The following is a 13,953-nucleotide window of genomic DNA, read 5'->3' as shown; positions in this document are numbered from 1 at the left end:
GGCTCCGCTGCGGAAGGCGGACGACTGGAGCGGTTGGGCCGGACGCGATACGAAGGAACCGGGAGAGCGCGGGACGCGAGTGAGGAGCTAGGATCTCGGAGCGTGGCTAGTAGCAGGCGCGATGGGCGGAGAGCAGGAGGAGGAGCGGTTCGACGGCATGTTGCTGGCCATGGCGCAGCAGCACGAGGGCGGCGTGCAGGAGGTAACGGCCCGCGCGGCGTCGGCCTGGCCTGGTCTTGCGGCGCTCGCCCACCCGCGCGGCCCTAGACACCCTCACTCCACTCCACTGCCTTCGGGGGCCGAGATCCACCCCTGGGCCTCGCGGGTTCTTGTGATCCTCCATTCTCACCATGTCCCAGCTTCCGGTCTGGCCTCCCCACCGCACTTCTGTCCCGGGCCCCCGGCGCCGCGCAGGAGTCTTAGCAACTGACTAACACTCGGCTGATGAGTCTTAGCAACTCCTGCGTCTCCGAACGCGGCCCTGGAAAACCCGCAGCACCCCCCGTAGCTGGTCTCCCAGTCTCACACATGCTTCCGGCCTCATTTCCTCTCTCATGGCCGCCCCCGAAGAGCAGTTCTTAGGATGAACCATCCTAGACTTTGGGGTTTGCATCTATCAAGACCTGGACCGAGCCGACGAATGTGCGTGTGGGGGGTGGGGCGGAGGTGGGGGTGGTGATGTTAGCACGTGGTCCTTTCAGGCTTTGAATGGGAAATAGGAAGCCTGGGTTCACAATTTGTTTCCACCACCTACCCGCAAGGGACCTTTGCACATCTGAAAGGCTCAGTTCCTTTGTCTTTGAGACAGAGCTACGAATCCCTTATTTTCTGAGTAGTGAGGAGAGTAGTGTCTTGAAGTGAAGGACAGTAACGAATTGTCAATAATGTGCCAGACACTCACCGGACTGGGTCCTGGGTATATAGATGTGAGCAGAAGTCTGTCCTTGCCCTGATGGAGCTTGAAAAGAGCTTTTCAAAAGCATAATAGTGCATACTGACCACACAGTAACACACAAACCAACTGGTAGAGATTCTGGAGTTGGTTTTTTGGACCAAAAACATGGGAAGTTAAAAGTAGGAAAGCCTGTTAACTCTCATTCTGAAAAGAAACCAAAGGAACTTGCTCAAAATCACCCACCGGGTTCCTGACTTAGGACCACATTCCTTAGGCCCACTTGCTTTCCACAGTTTATTGCTGATTCTTTATCTCGCTGGGAACATGTTTTCTTTGAGCTTTCCATTCCCATTCTTTTACCCAGGTCCCGGTGGAAACCAAGGACTCCTAAGCCCTTTGAGTTGGGAAGAGAGTTATTAATTTACATGTGTGTAAAGATTCCCTCCCCCATCCTCCTAAGTTGTTGACCCCAAATTGGATTTGGTAGTACATTTTTGAGTGAATCAAAAAGTATCTAGAAGTAGAAATTCAACCATGAAGACTAAGTTCTAGCATCAGCCTTAGAACCACTCATTTGAGCAAATAAAAGGGCTTGTATATGCTAACTCTAGGTCACCAGTAGATCTTTTCATTCAGCAGAAGTTTTAACTGAGCATATACGCTGAGCCAGATCTGGTGCCAAGCTTTGGGGATGAAGAAGCCACAGTTCATTGTACCTACGTGTGAGGAGTACACTCTGGCAGGAGGTCTCTTGCTCTGGGCAGGACACTGCTCAAGGCCCTCACCTCCAGTATCTCACTGGATCCTCACTAGGTCCCTAGAAATAGGTCCTGCTGCTATTTCTATTCTAGAGTTAAACTTCCCAGGATGACAGCTAATATGTATCAGTCTGATACTCAAACCCATGTGCTTAACCACTTGAATACTCTGGTTTACCGGCCAGAGTTAGTTGGTTTTACCCGTTGAAGTGGCTTCATTTGCTCCCCTCATTTTGGCTCTGCCCTAGTAATGCAGGCAGTGCCAGTCTGGATGGACTTTATAGTACCTGGAAGGAAAGCCAGACCTAGGTGTTTCAAGCCCTGGATGCAGAGGAGTATTCTATATCCTTAGGCTGTTTCTAGAGCCTCAAGGAATGTGAAATGTATGTACACATATACAGGAGAAATGAAAAATCTGGCTCGGGAGATCTGAATAAGGTTGGGCTTCCTAGTGGAAGTCACTAAGGTCGGGCCTGTTGGGGAGGCTGTCTCCTCAGTTGAGAGGGTCAGGGTGAACAGTCTAGTCCCGAGCTCCCTCCTGGACTAGAATCTGGTTTCTCTGCACTTAGGGGCTCTCGATGCGGCATCTCCCCAGCTTCAGTTTCCTTCTGTCTTTCAGCTTGTCAACACTTTCTTCAGCTTCCTTCGACGCAAAACAGACTTTTTTGTTGGAGGAGAAGAAGGAATGGCAGAGAAGGTGAGTGTTGGGGCCTGTGGTCCCTTTGGAGCCTCTGTTTCTTCAGAAGAAAAGCTCACCTGATTTTCCCTTGGAATAGTTATTACTATTCAGTTATTACTATTCAGCAGAAGTAAAATGCCAAGGGTGGAGAGTCGGGGAAGGGAAACAAACTGTCATGTATTGAAGCCCTTCTCCTTGCCAGGTGCTTTACCTACCCCTATTTCCCATGATCCTTCAGTGGCTTCAGAAGGGCAGGTGTTACTATTCCCATTTTGCAAATGAGGAAATTGGCTCAAAGTGTTTGGCACTTTGTCCAAAGTCTGTCTGTCTGTCTGTCTGTCTTCTTCTTTTTTTTTTTTAAGATTTATTTATTGGAGAGTGAGAGTGAGTGTGCACATATGCACATGCGTGAACGGGGAGGGGGGGCAGGGGCAAGGGAGAGGGATTGTCTTGAGCAGACTCCAGGCTGAGCTCAGAGCCCGCCTCTAGGCTCGATCTCACAGCCCTGAGATCACAGCTTGGGCCGAAACCAAGAGTGGACGCTTAACCAACTGCACCACCCAGGCTGTGGGACTTTGTCCAAAGTCTTGAGCTAAGCTGTAGAAGAGCCAGGGTTGGAACCAGACTCTTGTAAAACTGCCTTCTGCCCTTGACACCACACTTCTTGGTTCCTTTTGCATCAAGGAGGTTTTATCTGATTAGCTGAGATGAGACTGGGCCTGTTAGAAATTGAGCTTAGAAAATAAATGCAGGAAAACTTAAAGCCATCCAGTTCCAGTCTTCCCAGGCACTGTGACCCAAAGTTCATGGATTTGAGAATTGCACTTTGTGCTACAGGCTCTGAGACCTTGAACTTCCTTTTGATTCCTTAGGTTATAACTGTATTTTTGAAGATTGGTAAGTCATGAAGATGTTACCTCACTGAAGGACTCTTAGAACCTTGTTACTTGTTTTCACTCACAGAGACATGGTGACAAGGAGGAGACATTTTGCAAACTGCTTTCTGTGGCTTCAGGGATCTGACAGGCTGGAATGTTCTATACTGTGTCCTGATGATCTGAGGCTACTCTGTTATGGACACAATAGCCTGGGAGTGGAGAGGCCTGGGATCTTGGCCCAGCTGTGTGGGTTGGTTGATTTCCCATTGGTACTGTGGTTCTTTCAGTCCGTATGTCTGCAGAATGGGAGAAGATGGACCTACTTGTAGGCCCCTTCTGACTCGAATGTTCTTTCTGTGTTAGCTTAGCACCTCCTGTTTTTCAGTGGGCCAGACTGCCTTCTAACAGTCATTCATTCAGTGAATATTTATAGGACACTTAAGGCTTTGTTTGTGGTAGCTATTATGCCAGCTCCTTTGGGATTGCAGAGGTGAATACGGATGTGGTCTTTGTTTTCATGGATTTCACGGTGCAGCACCCTGCCCCTGCCCCCTAAAACATGGAAGTCACAGGAGTTAGGGAAAAGCCCTGGGAGCATTAACTGGGGACTGACCTAGGATGGGGGTTCAAGGGAGACTTTCTGAGGCAGTGGTGCTTGAAGTTTGAAGGATGAGTAAGAGATAGCTGCATGAGAGAGGTGAGTGATACAAAGAAGTGGTATTGGGGCGCCTGAGTGGCTCCATCGGTTATGACTCTTGGATGACTCTTGGATTTGGCTTGGGTTGTGATCTCAGGGTCGTGAGATGGAGCCCACATTGGGCTCTGTGCTCAGCTAGGAGTCTGTTCGATAGACACTCTCTCCCTATCCCTCTGGCCCCCTGCAAATAAAATCTTTTTAAAAAGTGGTATCTTGGGACGCCTGGGTGGCTCAGTGGGTTAGGCCTCTGCCTTCGGCTTGGGTGGTGATCTCGGGATCCTGGGATCGGGCCTCGCGTGGGGCTCTCTGCTCGGTGGGGAGCCCGCTTCCCCCCCCGCCCCCCACCTGCCTCTTGCCTGCTTGTGATCTCTCTCTCTGTCAAATAAATAAAATCTTAAAAAAAAAAAAGGTCTGGGGATGATGGTAGCTGCTGTACATTGGATGCCTGCTGGATGTGAGCATTAAGTGGGGACTAACCTAGGACGGGGGCTCCTTGGTTCTTTGTTCCTTAGAAACAAAGCTGTTCCCCAGGAGGTTGGTCAGACTCATGGGCAGGCAAAAACCTGTCCAGCCTTCCCACCTGGTCTCCATTTGTAACACAGTAACTTTTATATTGCGTGCCTACTGTGTGCCGGCCACCAGCTACATCATTTTCAAGTGCACTGGTTAGGAGCATGGGCTCTGGAGTCAGGCAGATGTGAGTTAGAATCCCAGTCCCTGATCCATCACCCACCTCCCCGCCCAGCAACTTTGTGACATTGGTGAATCATATTTTCTTATCTGTAAAGTGGTCTTTTTTTTTTTTTTTTCATTTATTTATTTGACAGACTGAGATCACAAGTAGTCAGAGAGGTAGGCAGAGAGAGAGAGAGGAGGAAGCAGGCCCCCCGCTGAGCAGAGAGCCCAACGTGGGGCTTGATCCCAGGACCCCAGGATCACGACCTGAGCCCAAGGCAGAGGCCTCAACCCACTGAGCCACCCAGACGCCCCTGTAAAGTGGTCTTAATCCTTATCTCACAGGGCTGTTGTGAGGGTAAAAAGAGGTCATGTGGGATGAAGTGGCTGGTGTTTGAGTATACAAGTTTATAGTGTGTTTTTTTAAGATTTATTTATTTGAGAGAAAGAGAGTGCACGGAGAAAGGGACAGAGGGAGGAGAGGAAGAGGTAGAGAAGCAGACTCCCTGCTCAGTGGGGAACCTGATGCGGGGCTTGATCTTACGACCCCAAGATCATGACCTGAGCTGTAATCAAGAGTTGACTCCTAACCAGCTGAGCTGCCCGGGCGCACCAAGTTCACGGTATTTTTTTTTTTTTTTTTAAGATTGTATTTGTTTATTTGACAGCGAGAGGGAAAGAGAGAGCACAAGCAGGGGCAGTGGCAGGGAGAGCGAGGAAGCAGGCTCCCTGTTCCCCAATGTGAGGCTCAATCCTGGGATCCTGGGATCATGACCTGAGCCGAAGACAGATGCTTAACTGACTGAGCCACCCAGGCACCCCCGTGCTCCTTTTTTTGAACCTCTTGGGGGCCAGATGTGTTTTGGGATTTGGAATTCTTTGGATTTTAGGAGGTGATACAAGGCATATACTATACACAGAGTAATTTGTTACAGTGCAATGATGTATGTAACATATGCTGCATGAGTTAGAGGCATCCTGTAATGAAGCATTAGTATTTCTGTAGAGAAATGTGTATCAATATTCATTCCAAGTGGGATATAGGAAGACTATAAATACCTTCACGCCACAAACTTATAAGTCCAAAAACACTTCCGTGATTTTTATAGCTTTGGGGGCTAGGAATTCAGGATAAGGGATTGTGGATTTGAGGAAAGCCGTAATGATCAAATCAGTGTGTTATTGATATAGGAAGAGAAAAGTGGGACAGTGAATTAGAATAGAGAACCTAGAAAAAGTCTAGCATATGAGAATTCAGTACACGTCTGATATAGTAATTCAGTTCTGTAGGCAAAGGATGATTGAATAAGTCATTGCTGCTACAACTGGCTATTTATCTGTAAAGAACTACAAGTATACCATCTGTTTTGCTCATATGTAAAAATAAATTGCAGACCAAGAAGAGTCCGGTAAGGAAAGTTAGGAAACCATATGATCTTGTGTGGGAGAGGCCTTGCAAAATTAGAAACCTGGAAGCTATAAAAGAAAAGGTAGCTTGTTGCCTCTTCAGACATTGAAAACTTTGTGTGTCTGGCAAAAGAGACATATAAAGTTAATTGGAAAACAGTAGATTTGGAAAAAATGTCCACCACAGAGGACAGAAAACTTAATGACTAATTTAATATGCAGGAGCTTATAAATTGACAAGAAAAGGATAAGCAGAAAATTAGGCAATTCCAAGAGGAGAAGATCCAAAGAGCATATTTCCTAGTAATCTAGGAAATCTAGGAGAAATAGTGAGATGCCCTTTTTTTCCTGCCGGGCTGATGAAAGCGTAAAAAGATCCACAACAAGCATTGCTTAGGGGCACCTGGGTGACTCAGTGGGTTAAAGCCTCTGCCTTCAGCTTGAGTCACGATCCCAGCATCAGGCTCTCTGCTCAGCGGGGAGCCTGCTTCTCCCTCTCTCTCTGCCTGCCTCTCTGCCTACTTGTGATCTCTGTCAAATAAATAAAATCTTAAAAAAAAAAAAAAAAGCATTGCTTACAGGGATGTGGAAAAAAGGGTAATTTTCAGATATTTCTGGTAAAAGTGAATTATCATGGCTCTTTAAAATTTTTTTATTTTTATTTTTTTAAAGATTTTATTTATTTATTTGTCAGAGAGAGTGAACACAGGCAGACAGAGTGGCAGGCAGAGGCAGAGGGAGAAGCAGGCTCCCTGCTGAGCAAGGAGCCTGATGCAGGCCTTGATCCCAGGACCCTGAGATCATGAACTGAGTTGAAGGCAGAGGCTTAATCCGCTGACACCCAGGCGCTCCCCAAGTTTTTATTATAAAAGATGCTCAACATCACTAATCAGGGAAATACAAATCAGCCATGCTGAAATATCACTTCACACCCGTTAGGATGGCTTCTATAAAAATAAAACAACTAGAAAAATCCCACGTGTTGGCAAGGGTGCAGAGAAATTGGCACATTTGTGTATTATTGATGGGAATGCAAAATGATACAGCTGCTATGGGAAACAGCATGGTGCTTCCTCAAAAATTAAAAATAGGGGGCACCTGGGTGGCTCAGTGGGTTAAAGCCTCTGCCTTCGGCTCAGGTCATGATCCCAGGGTCCTGGGATTGAGCCCCGCATCGGGCTCTCTGCTCGGCAGGGAGCCTGCTTCCTCCTCTCTCTCTGCCTGCCTCTCTGCCTACTTGTCATCTCTGTCAAATAAATAAATAAAATCTTTAAAAAAAAATTAAAAATAGAACTACTGTATGGTCCAGTGATCCGGCTTCTAGGCACATACCCAAAAGAATTGAAAGCAGGTTCTTGAGAGATTTGTACACCCGTGTTCACTGCAGCACCGTGCACAAGAGCCGAGAGGTGGAAGCAGTTCAAGCTTCCGGTGATGGATGAGTAAAAAGAGTGTCATGTGTACGTGTAATTGATCTAATGGAATATTGGTCAGCCTTTTAAAGGAAGACACACACTTAAGAGTACTTATTGAATGAGGTCATTTATATGAAGTTCTAGAACAGGAGTGTGTTGGCGCTCGTGTGTGTTATACAAACACATACACGCACACCCTGTCCCCCCCTGCTCCCCCTTTGCCATGTTCAGGTTTAATATCTCCCTGTCTCTCCTGGCCAGGCTGGGGGGAACGACTCTTTACTCCCGATCACCTTGCCTAGGTCAGGGAAAGTCTGTGTTCGGGTGTGGGGCCTGTCTTCTAGAACTAGTACAATCGTCCTCATCCCTTCCCCACTCTGCTGGGCTGTGGTTCCTGAAGATGTGTCCAGTGACCGATGCTTGGCTCTGTGACAGCCTGCCAGTTGGCACCGCAGAGTAGGCTGCATGTTCTCAGGGGTCTCTGCTTGGGGCTGGGCCTGGGTAAAGCTGGTAGGAGGAGATTGGGAGGAGGGGTCAGAGGCTGCTGTGATTGGCCTTGACTGTGCCTGGTGGTTCAGCTCTGCCCTCACCTAACCTCCAGGAGTTAGGAAGGAACAGGGCAAATGGGATGTAACATTCACTGGAGCTGGGAGAGGGGAGGGCCCTGCTCTCACCTCCCCGTGACCACTGGTTGGCAAATGGCTTGAGTTCAAGGTCTTCCCGATTAGGGATTTGGGACCAAGGCCCTGTGGTGGAACAGCCTCCGCTGGCGTAATTGTCTCATGACTGATTCTATTGACAGCGGAATGGCCTTCGGGTGACTCACTTCTGTTTCACATGCACTCCATTTTGTTAACCCATTTGATTTAGGGGATGCTTTTCATGCCCGTTAGCCTTGCAGAGGATGGAACTACCCCAGTGTGGCATGAGGTTGGGAGTTCCGAGGTAGCAGGAGGAATTGGCACCAAATGAATGAGAAGCCATGGGACATTTGCCAGAACCTAAGTCTAGGAGCCCATGGGTGACTTTGGTGACCCTGAGCCCCACACAGTCCTCTCAGTTCTTGCAGACCCTTCCCTCCCTCCCGCTCTGGCTCAGAGATGTTTGGAAGATGCTAAATTGACCGCCATTCCTGTGGTGAGTGCCCTGCAAGGCCTCTTCCAGGTGTGGGGGTGGACACGGTTGGGCCTCCTGAGTTGGATGTGTCCTGGGCCTGCTGAGGGTAAGGAGGTGTGGCTCCGGAGACACTGGAGCTGGTCCTAGAGGGTGAGCAGGAGATGGCCAGATGACCTGGGAGTAGGGACAAGGACATTCTAGGCAAAGAACAGCTTATGCAAGATTGCTTTTGAAAATAATGAAATAGAAGCACAGAGTGGTGACCTCAGGGTCACACAGGTAGGAGTGGTCTGGGAACTGCCGTCTAGGTGTGACTCTTCTGGTCTGCTTGAGAAGTGGGCAGGAGGGCTTGTTAAAAATACAGACTGTCAGGGTGCCTGGGTGGCTCAGTCAGTTAAGTGGCCCGGCCAACGCTTGATTTCCGCTCAGGCCTGGAACTCTGGCTCCTGCATCAGTTTCCGTGCTCAGTGGGGAGTCTGCTTCAGGATTCTCTCTTCCTCTGCCTATCTCCCCCAGCCCCCCCCCCCCACCTAGGCTCATGTGCTTGTGTGTGCTCTCTCTCTCAAATAAATAAATCTTAAAACAAACAAACAAAAAATAGGATGCTGAGCCCCACCCCAGATTCAGTAGGTCTGGAGTGGGGCCAAAGTTTAGCATTTCTAGCAAATTCTGGGTGATGCTGGTACTGTAGGTGTGGGGAACCACATTTGGAGACCTGTCGGTATAAAGAGGTAAGCCATCTCTCCCACTATTTTTTAATAGCATGGAATGTACTGGTTCTACCCCTAACCAGCTGACACTTGGGTTAGCCTGAGTCAGGGAAGGCATGTTGGGACGCTAAAGCTTTGGTATATGGCTGTGATTTGGCCGGGACCGTGCCAGCCTCTGTAAGCATCTGTTGTGTTCGATCCTCGTGACAGGTGAGAAGATCGGGCTTAAAAGGTGTCAGAGTCCTTCGTTGGTCCAAGGCTACACAGCCAGATAGTGACAGTGGCAGCAGGATGTGAGTTGGAAGCGTTCTGGGGAGGCACAGTGGAAGAGAAGGGATTCAACACGGATAGCTTGCAGGCTGAGGGCAGGTTCTAGCCTCTTCGCTCAAGAGAGCTCTCCTGGCTCCCTGCTGGTGTGGTGGGTCGGGACGATGCTGAGGGAGGCAGCTCTGGGTCTGCTGTCCTGGAGATGGTGCGCGGGGAAGAGAGCAGTCAGCAGGGCAGCTTGGGCCTGCGAGCTCAGGAGTTCAGCTTCTAACAGCCCAGCTCTGTCGGGAGGGACTCCGAGCAGATGAGAAGTCTGAAGCGCTTCTAGGCTAGGTCCTTTGCTAAAAATGCAATAGCCTGGATGAGAACGCAGCCTGTCCCCCTTCCCTGTCCGTGTTTTTAGTCACTAGACTGTTTTTCTTGTTGTGGTTGTTTTGTTTTTTTAAAGATTTTATTTATTCGACAGAGAGAGAGTGTGAGCGCACAAACAGGGAGAGCGGCGGGCAGGAGAGGGAGAAGCAGGCTCCCCGCTGAGCTAGATCCCAGGAGCCCCGGGGATCATGACCTAAGCCGAAGGCAGAAACTTAACTGAGCCACCCAGGCGCCCCCTAGACTGTTTTTTTTAAATAGCCACTATTTATCCCGCCAGGGACTTGCAGGTACTCACATAATAGCTTTGAGATCGGTGTGTACAGTGTGGTCCCCATTTTACAGATGAGGAACCGAGGTCGAGTACAGTGCCGTGCCCAGGCATCTAGCGCATAGAGGTGGGACTAGACTCCAGGCCTTGGGCCACCGGCCAGAGCCCTAGTGCCTCATTGCCTTCTCTCCCTTCCCCAGCTCATCACACAGACCTTCAACCACCATAACCAGCTGGCACAGAAGGCCCGGCGGGAGAAGAGAGCTCGGCAGGAGACTGACCGGCGGGAGAAGGCAGAGCGGGCAGCCAGGCTGGCCAAGGAGGCCAAATCCGAGAGCTCTGGGCCCCAGATCAAGGAGCTGACTGATGAGGAGGCAGAGAGGCTGCAGCTGGAGATTGACCAGGTATGCGTGGGCCTCCCCACCCCTGACTCCATCCCCATGGGCACTGGCAGCAAGGATTCTCTTGCCAACTGCTGTGCCTTTCACCACAGAAAAAGGATGCAGAGAATCACGAGGCCCAGCTCAAGAACGGTAGTCTCGGCTCCCCAGGGAAGCAGGTGAGAGGCATTGGGGGTGCCTGAGGCTCGTCAGGGCTTGGGAACTTCCTGGCACTTTCTGGCCTTTCTCTATCACTGGAATGCCTCCCACTATACCCTCTCCCTCAGCTTTGGGGGTCTTCCCCAAAGTTCCAGATCCCACTTGTAGACATTGGACCACAGGACCAGGTTTAAAAGAAACAACCCGCTGGCCTTAAGGAAAGCCCAAGAGCCAGAGGGCAGTGCCTGGACAGGTATCATTTGGGTTGGGCTGGGATCTGTGTGCCCAGCCTGGCCCTGATGGGGGGGACTACTCTAATACATCGGGGGGATATACCCCTCAGGGCTCCTCCCTCTGACGTAAGTCCAGCTTCCCAAACAGTCCTTGGGACATTGATTTGGCTCTCCACAGTTTCTGGTCTGACACTTGGGGTCTCAGCCCTACAGACACAGAAGAAGAGAATTGATCGTCGGGCAGCCTGATTTTGTTTTAGAACAACCATGCGCATGGCTACCCTGTGACATTCTGTTCTGGGCTGGACTTTCTTTCCAAGTCCCTTGGCTTGAATCTCCAGCTAGGTTCTATGGGTCCATCTCTGACTGTCACTGTTCCCCAGCTGTGTCCTTTGTCACATGGCCTGCTGCTCCTCTCAGGCAGAGATCAGAACCATTTTGTAACCAGTGGCTCCCAGTGGGCCATGGAGTGGGCAGGGACCGGGTCTGTTTCATCTTGGCTGTATGCCTAGTGCCAGCCCTGGGCCTGGCTCAGTGGGGTGCAGTCTGTGTCTATCAGGTAAGTAGCTGAGCACCCCCAACTCTGAGCAGGAGGCTGAGGAGGACGAGGAGGAGGAGGACGAGAAAGACAAAGGGAAACTGAAGCCTAACCTTGGCAATGGGGCCGACTTGCCCAATTACCGCTGGACGCAGACCTTGTCCGAGCTGGACGTGAGTGATTGGGGTGAGGGTTGGGAGGTTAGGGAGCCAGCCTGGGGCTCCTTCTGACTTCTCCTGCCTCGTGCAGCTGGTCTTGCCCTTCCGTGTGAACTTCCGACTGAAGGGGAAGGATGTAGTGGTGGACATCCACCGGCGGCACCTGCGGGTGGGCCTCAAGGGACAGCCGGCAGTCATTGACGGGGAGCTGTACAACGAAGTGAAGGTGGAGGAGAGCTCATGGCTCATCGAGGACGGCAAGGTGGTGACGGTGCATCTGGAGAAGGTACGAGCGGCCTGGCCTCCTCTGTGTCTTGATGGGAAAAGGGCAGTTGTCTGCTCATGCACCTGGGGACCATGTGGGGGAGTCTAGCGCACATGTTTAGTCTGCCCAAGATTTTTAATATAGGTCTGTCCCATTTTAGAGTCAGGAAAAGGGCAACTCAGAGATCTGCCAGCCTTCTCTCTCTAGGTGGGGGTGGAATCAAGATGGAAATTCTTTGGGACAAACCATCTTCCTTTGGTTTGTACATGCATTCGGTTCAGCGAATACGTGACTACCTACTACATGCCAGAGTGTTCTAAATGCTGGGGAGAGAGCAGGGGACAAAATGTAGTGAGTTGCCCTCGGAAGGCCTCCGGTCATTCCCTCAGAGATGGGGCAGTACACGTAATGTAAATAAATGTCTCCCTAAAGTGTCATGGGTCCCAGGAAGGCTTCCCTAAGGCCTGTCCTAGCCTACCTGCCTCTCTATCACCTCTCTGTGCCCTTGTACTTGATTTTCCTCCCCGCTGGAATCCCTGCCCTGCTTTTTCATCAGGTGTACTGTGTGTCCCTTCGGCCCAGCCTAGGTGCCTCTGTCGCTTCTCGCTCTCTGCCCTGGATGAGTAGCTCCCCGTACTTCATTTTTGCCCCAATGACTCTGATCTGTGACCGTCTCGTCCATTTCCCCCAGCCACTGGGGAGGGCAGAGGCCTTGCCCATCTGCACCCTAGGTCCCTACACAGGTCTTTGTGGGTCCCAGGTGCAGGATGTGGATGGGAGCGAGTTGGGTCCTGGAAAGGTTGAGGGGTGGATCCTAGGGCACAGAGGGAGAGACTTCTAGTCCCCCGGCGGTTCCCCTCCTCACAGATCAACAAGATGGAGTGGTGGAGCCGCTTAGTGTCCAGTGACCCTGAGATCAATACCAAGAAGATAAACCCTGAGAACTCCAAGGTGAGCCCTGGCTGGTTGTGGGGGGCAGGAGGGTTTCAGCTGGGAGGTGAGGGCATAGGTGGTGGTCCCAGAACTTCACCTGTCCCTGGTTCTGTCTGCCTTTAGCTGTCAGACCTGGACAGTGAGACCCGCAGCATGGTGGAAAAGATGATGTACGACCAGAGGCAGAAGTCCATGGGGCTGCCTACCTCGGATGAGCAGAAAAAGCAGGAGATTCTGAAGAAGTGAGCAAGGCAGAGATGGGGGTGGGGTTGGGAGAGGTGGGTGTTGGGCCTGGATCTGGGTGACAGTGAGTGGGTCGCTGAGTAGGAGACAGGAGTTGCCTTTTCCCTTCTGGGTTGGGCCAGCCAAGTTTATGGATTTATAGCCTCAGCTTGCCTACCCTAATCACTTACTGAGGTCATCTCGAGGGCAAAGGTACTTCAGGGTAGGAAGGGATAACACAAGTGGTCATTGCCACCTACAGAAGATCCTCAGGCCCTACCACTGTCGGGCCTGGCTCCAAGTTGCTCAGGGTTCTAAAGAAATTAGACCTGATGTTGAGGGGCGGGGAGAAAGGGGCTAACTGCAGGAGGGGATGGCCTGTTTTACCTTCTTCCTACTTTCCCTTCCCAGGTTCATGGATCAGCATCCGGAGATGGATTTTTCCAAGGCCAAATTCAACTAGGCCCTGTGTTTGCTTCCCTGAACTCTTGGGGCTGAGCCCCCAGCCATCCACCTTCTTTTCCTACCGTCCCCTGGGACTTGGGGGCCTCGGGGTTGGGGCAGGCATGGGACTGGCTCAGGCACGCTGGTCCTAGGGCATCATGGGAGAAGGGCTGGGGCCTTGTTGGGGGGTGTCTTATCTTCCCCGGTTGGCCTGCTATTACACATTAAAACTATTTACTCCACCTGTGTCTCCTCTTGCCTCTGGCCTTTCCCCAGGGCACAGGCCTCTTTTTACTGTTGCTGGGGGCTTGGCTTCTAGCCCAGATTCTGCCATGTGACCTGGAGCAAGTCCTTAGACCTCTCTGGGGCTGTTTTTCATTACTTAAAGGGAGAATTGAAACAAGGCTTTTAGTCTGTGTGTGACAGAGCAAAGGTGAGTTTTTCTGGTTACAGAGACCAGAATATATTGTTATATTCTTAAAGG

At 50.7% G+C, this 13,953-nt stretch overlaps 1 protein-coding gene across 1 annotated transcript; it reads left to right on the top strand.

Annotated features, from left to right (window-relative positions):
- NUDC (nuclear distribution C, dynein complex regulator) lies at positions 1–13,711 on the top strand. Its single transcript, XM_046017626.1, has 9 exons — positions 1–202; positions 2,273–2,350; positions 10,338–10,541; positions 10,631–10,696; positions 11,501–11,620; positions 11,697–11,891; positions 12,738–12,821; positions 12,927–13,045; positions 13,437–13,711. The coding sequence occupies exons 1-9, from the start codon at positions 122–124 to the stop codon at positions 13,486–13,488; spliced, it is 999 nt and encodes a 332-aa protein (XP_045873582.1). The 5' UTR covers positions 1–121; the 3' UTR covers positions 13,489–13,711.
- Positions 13,712–13,953: the final 242 nt, after the last annotated feature.

This window comes from Meles meles, chromosome 1 (assembly GCF_922984935.1).
Source record: "Meles meles chromosome 1, mMelMel3.1 paternal haplotype, whole genome shotgun sequence".
NCBI lineage: Eukaryota > Metazoa > Chordata > Mammalia > Carnivora > Mustelidae > Meles > Meles meles.
This window is presented reverse-complemented; position numbering and strand designations above follow the sequence as displayed.

Excerpts from the sequence above, each read along its gene's own strand:
- NUDC (XM_046017626.1), top strand. The coding sequence starts at position 122 with ATGGGCGGAGAGCAGGAGGAGGAGCGGTTCGACGGCATGTTGCTGGCC. Across the intron at positions 10,542-10,630 it reads TGCAGCTGGAGATTGACCAG|AAAAAGGATGCAGAGAATCA; the intron begins GTATGCGTGGGC and ends CTTTCACCACAG. Across the intron at positions 10,697-11,500 it reads TCGGCTCCCCAGGGAAGCAG|GAGGCTGAGGAGGACGAGGA; the intron begins GTGAGAGGCATT and ends AACTCTGAGCAG.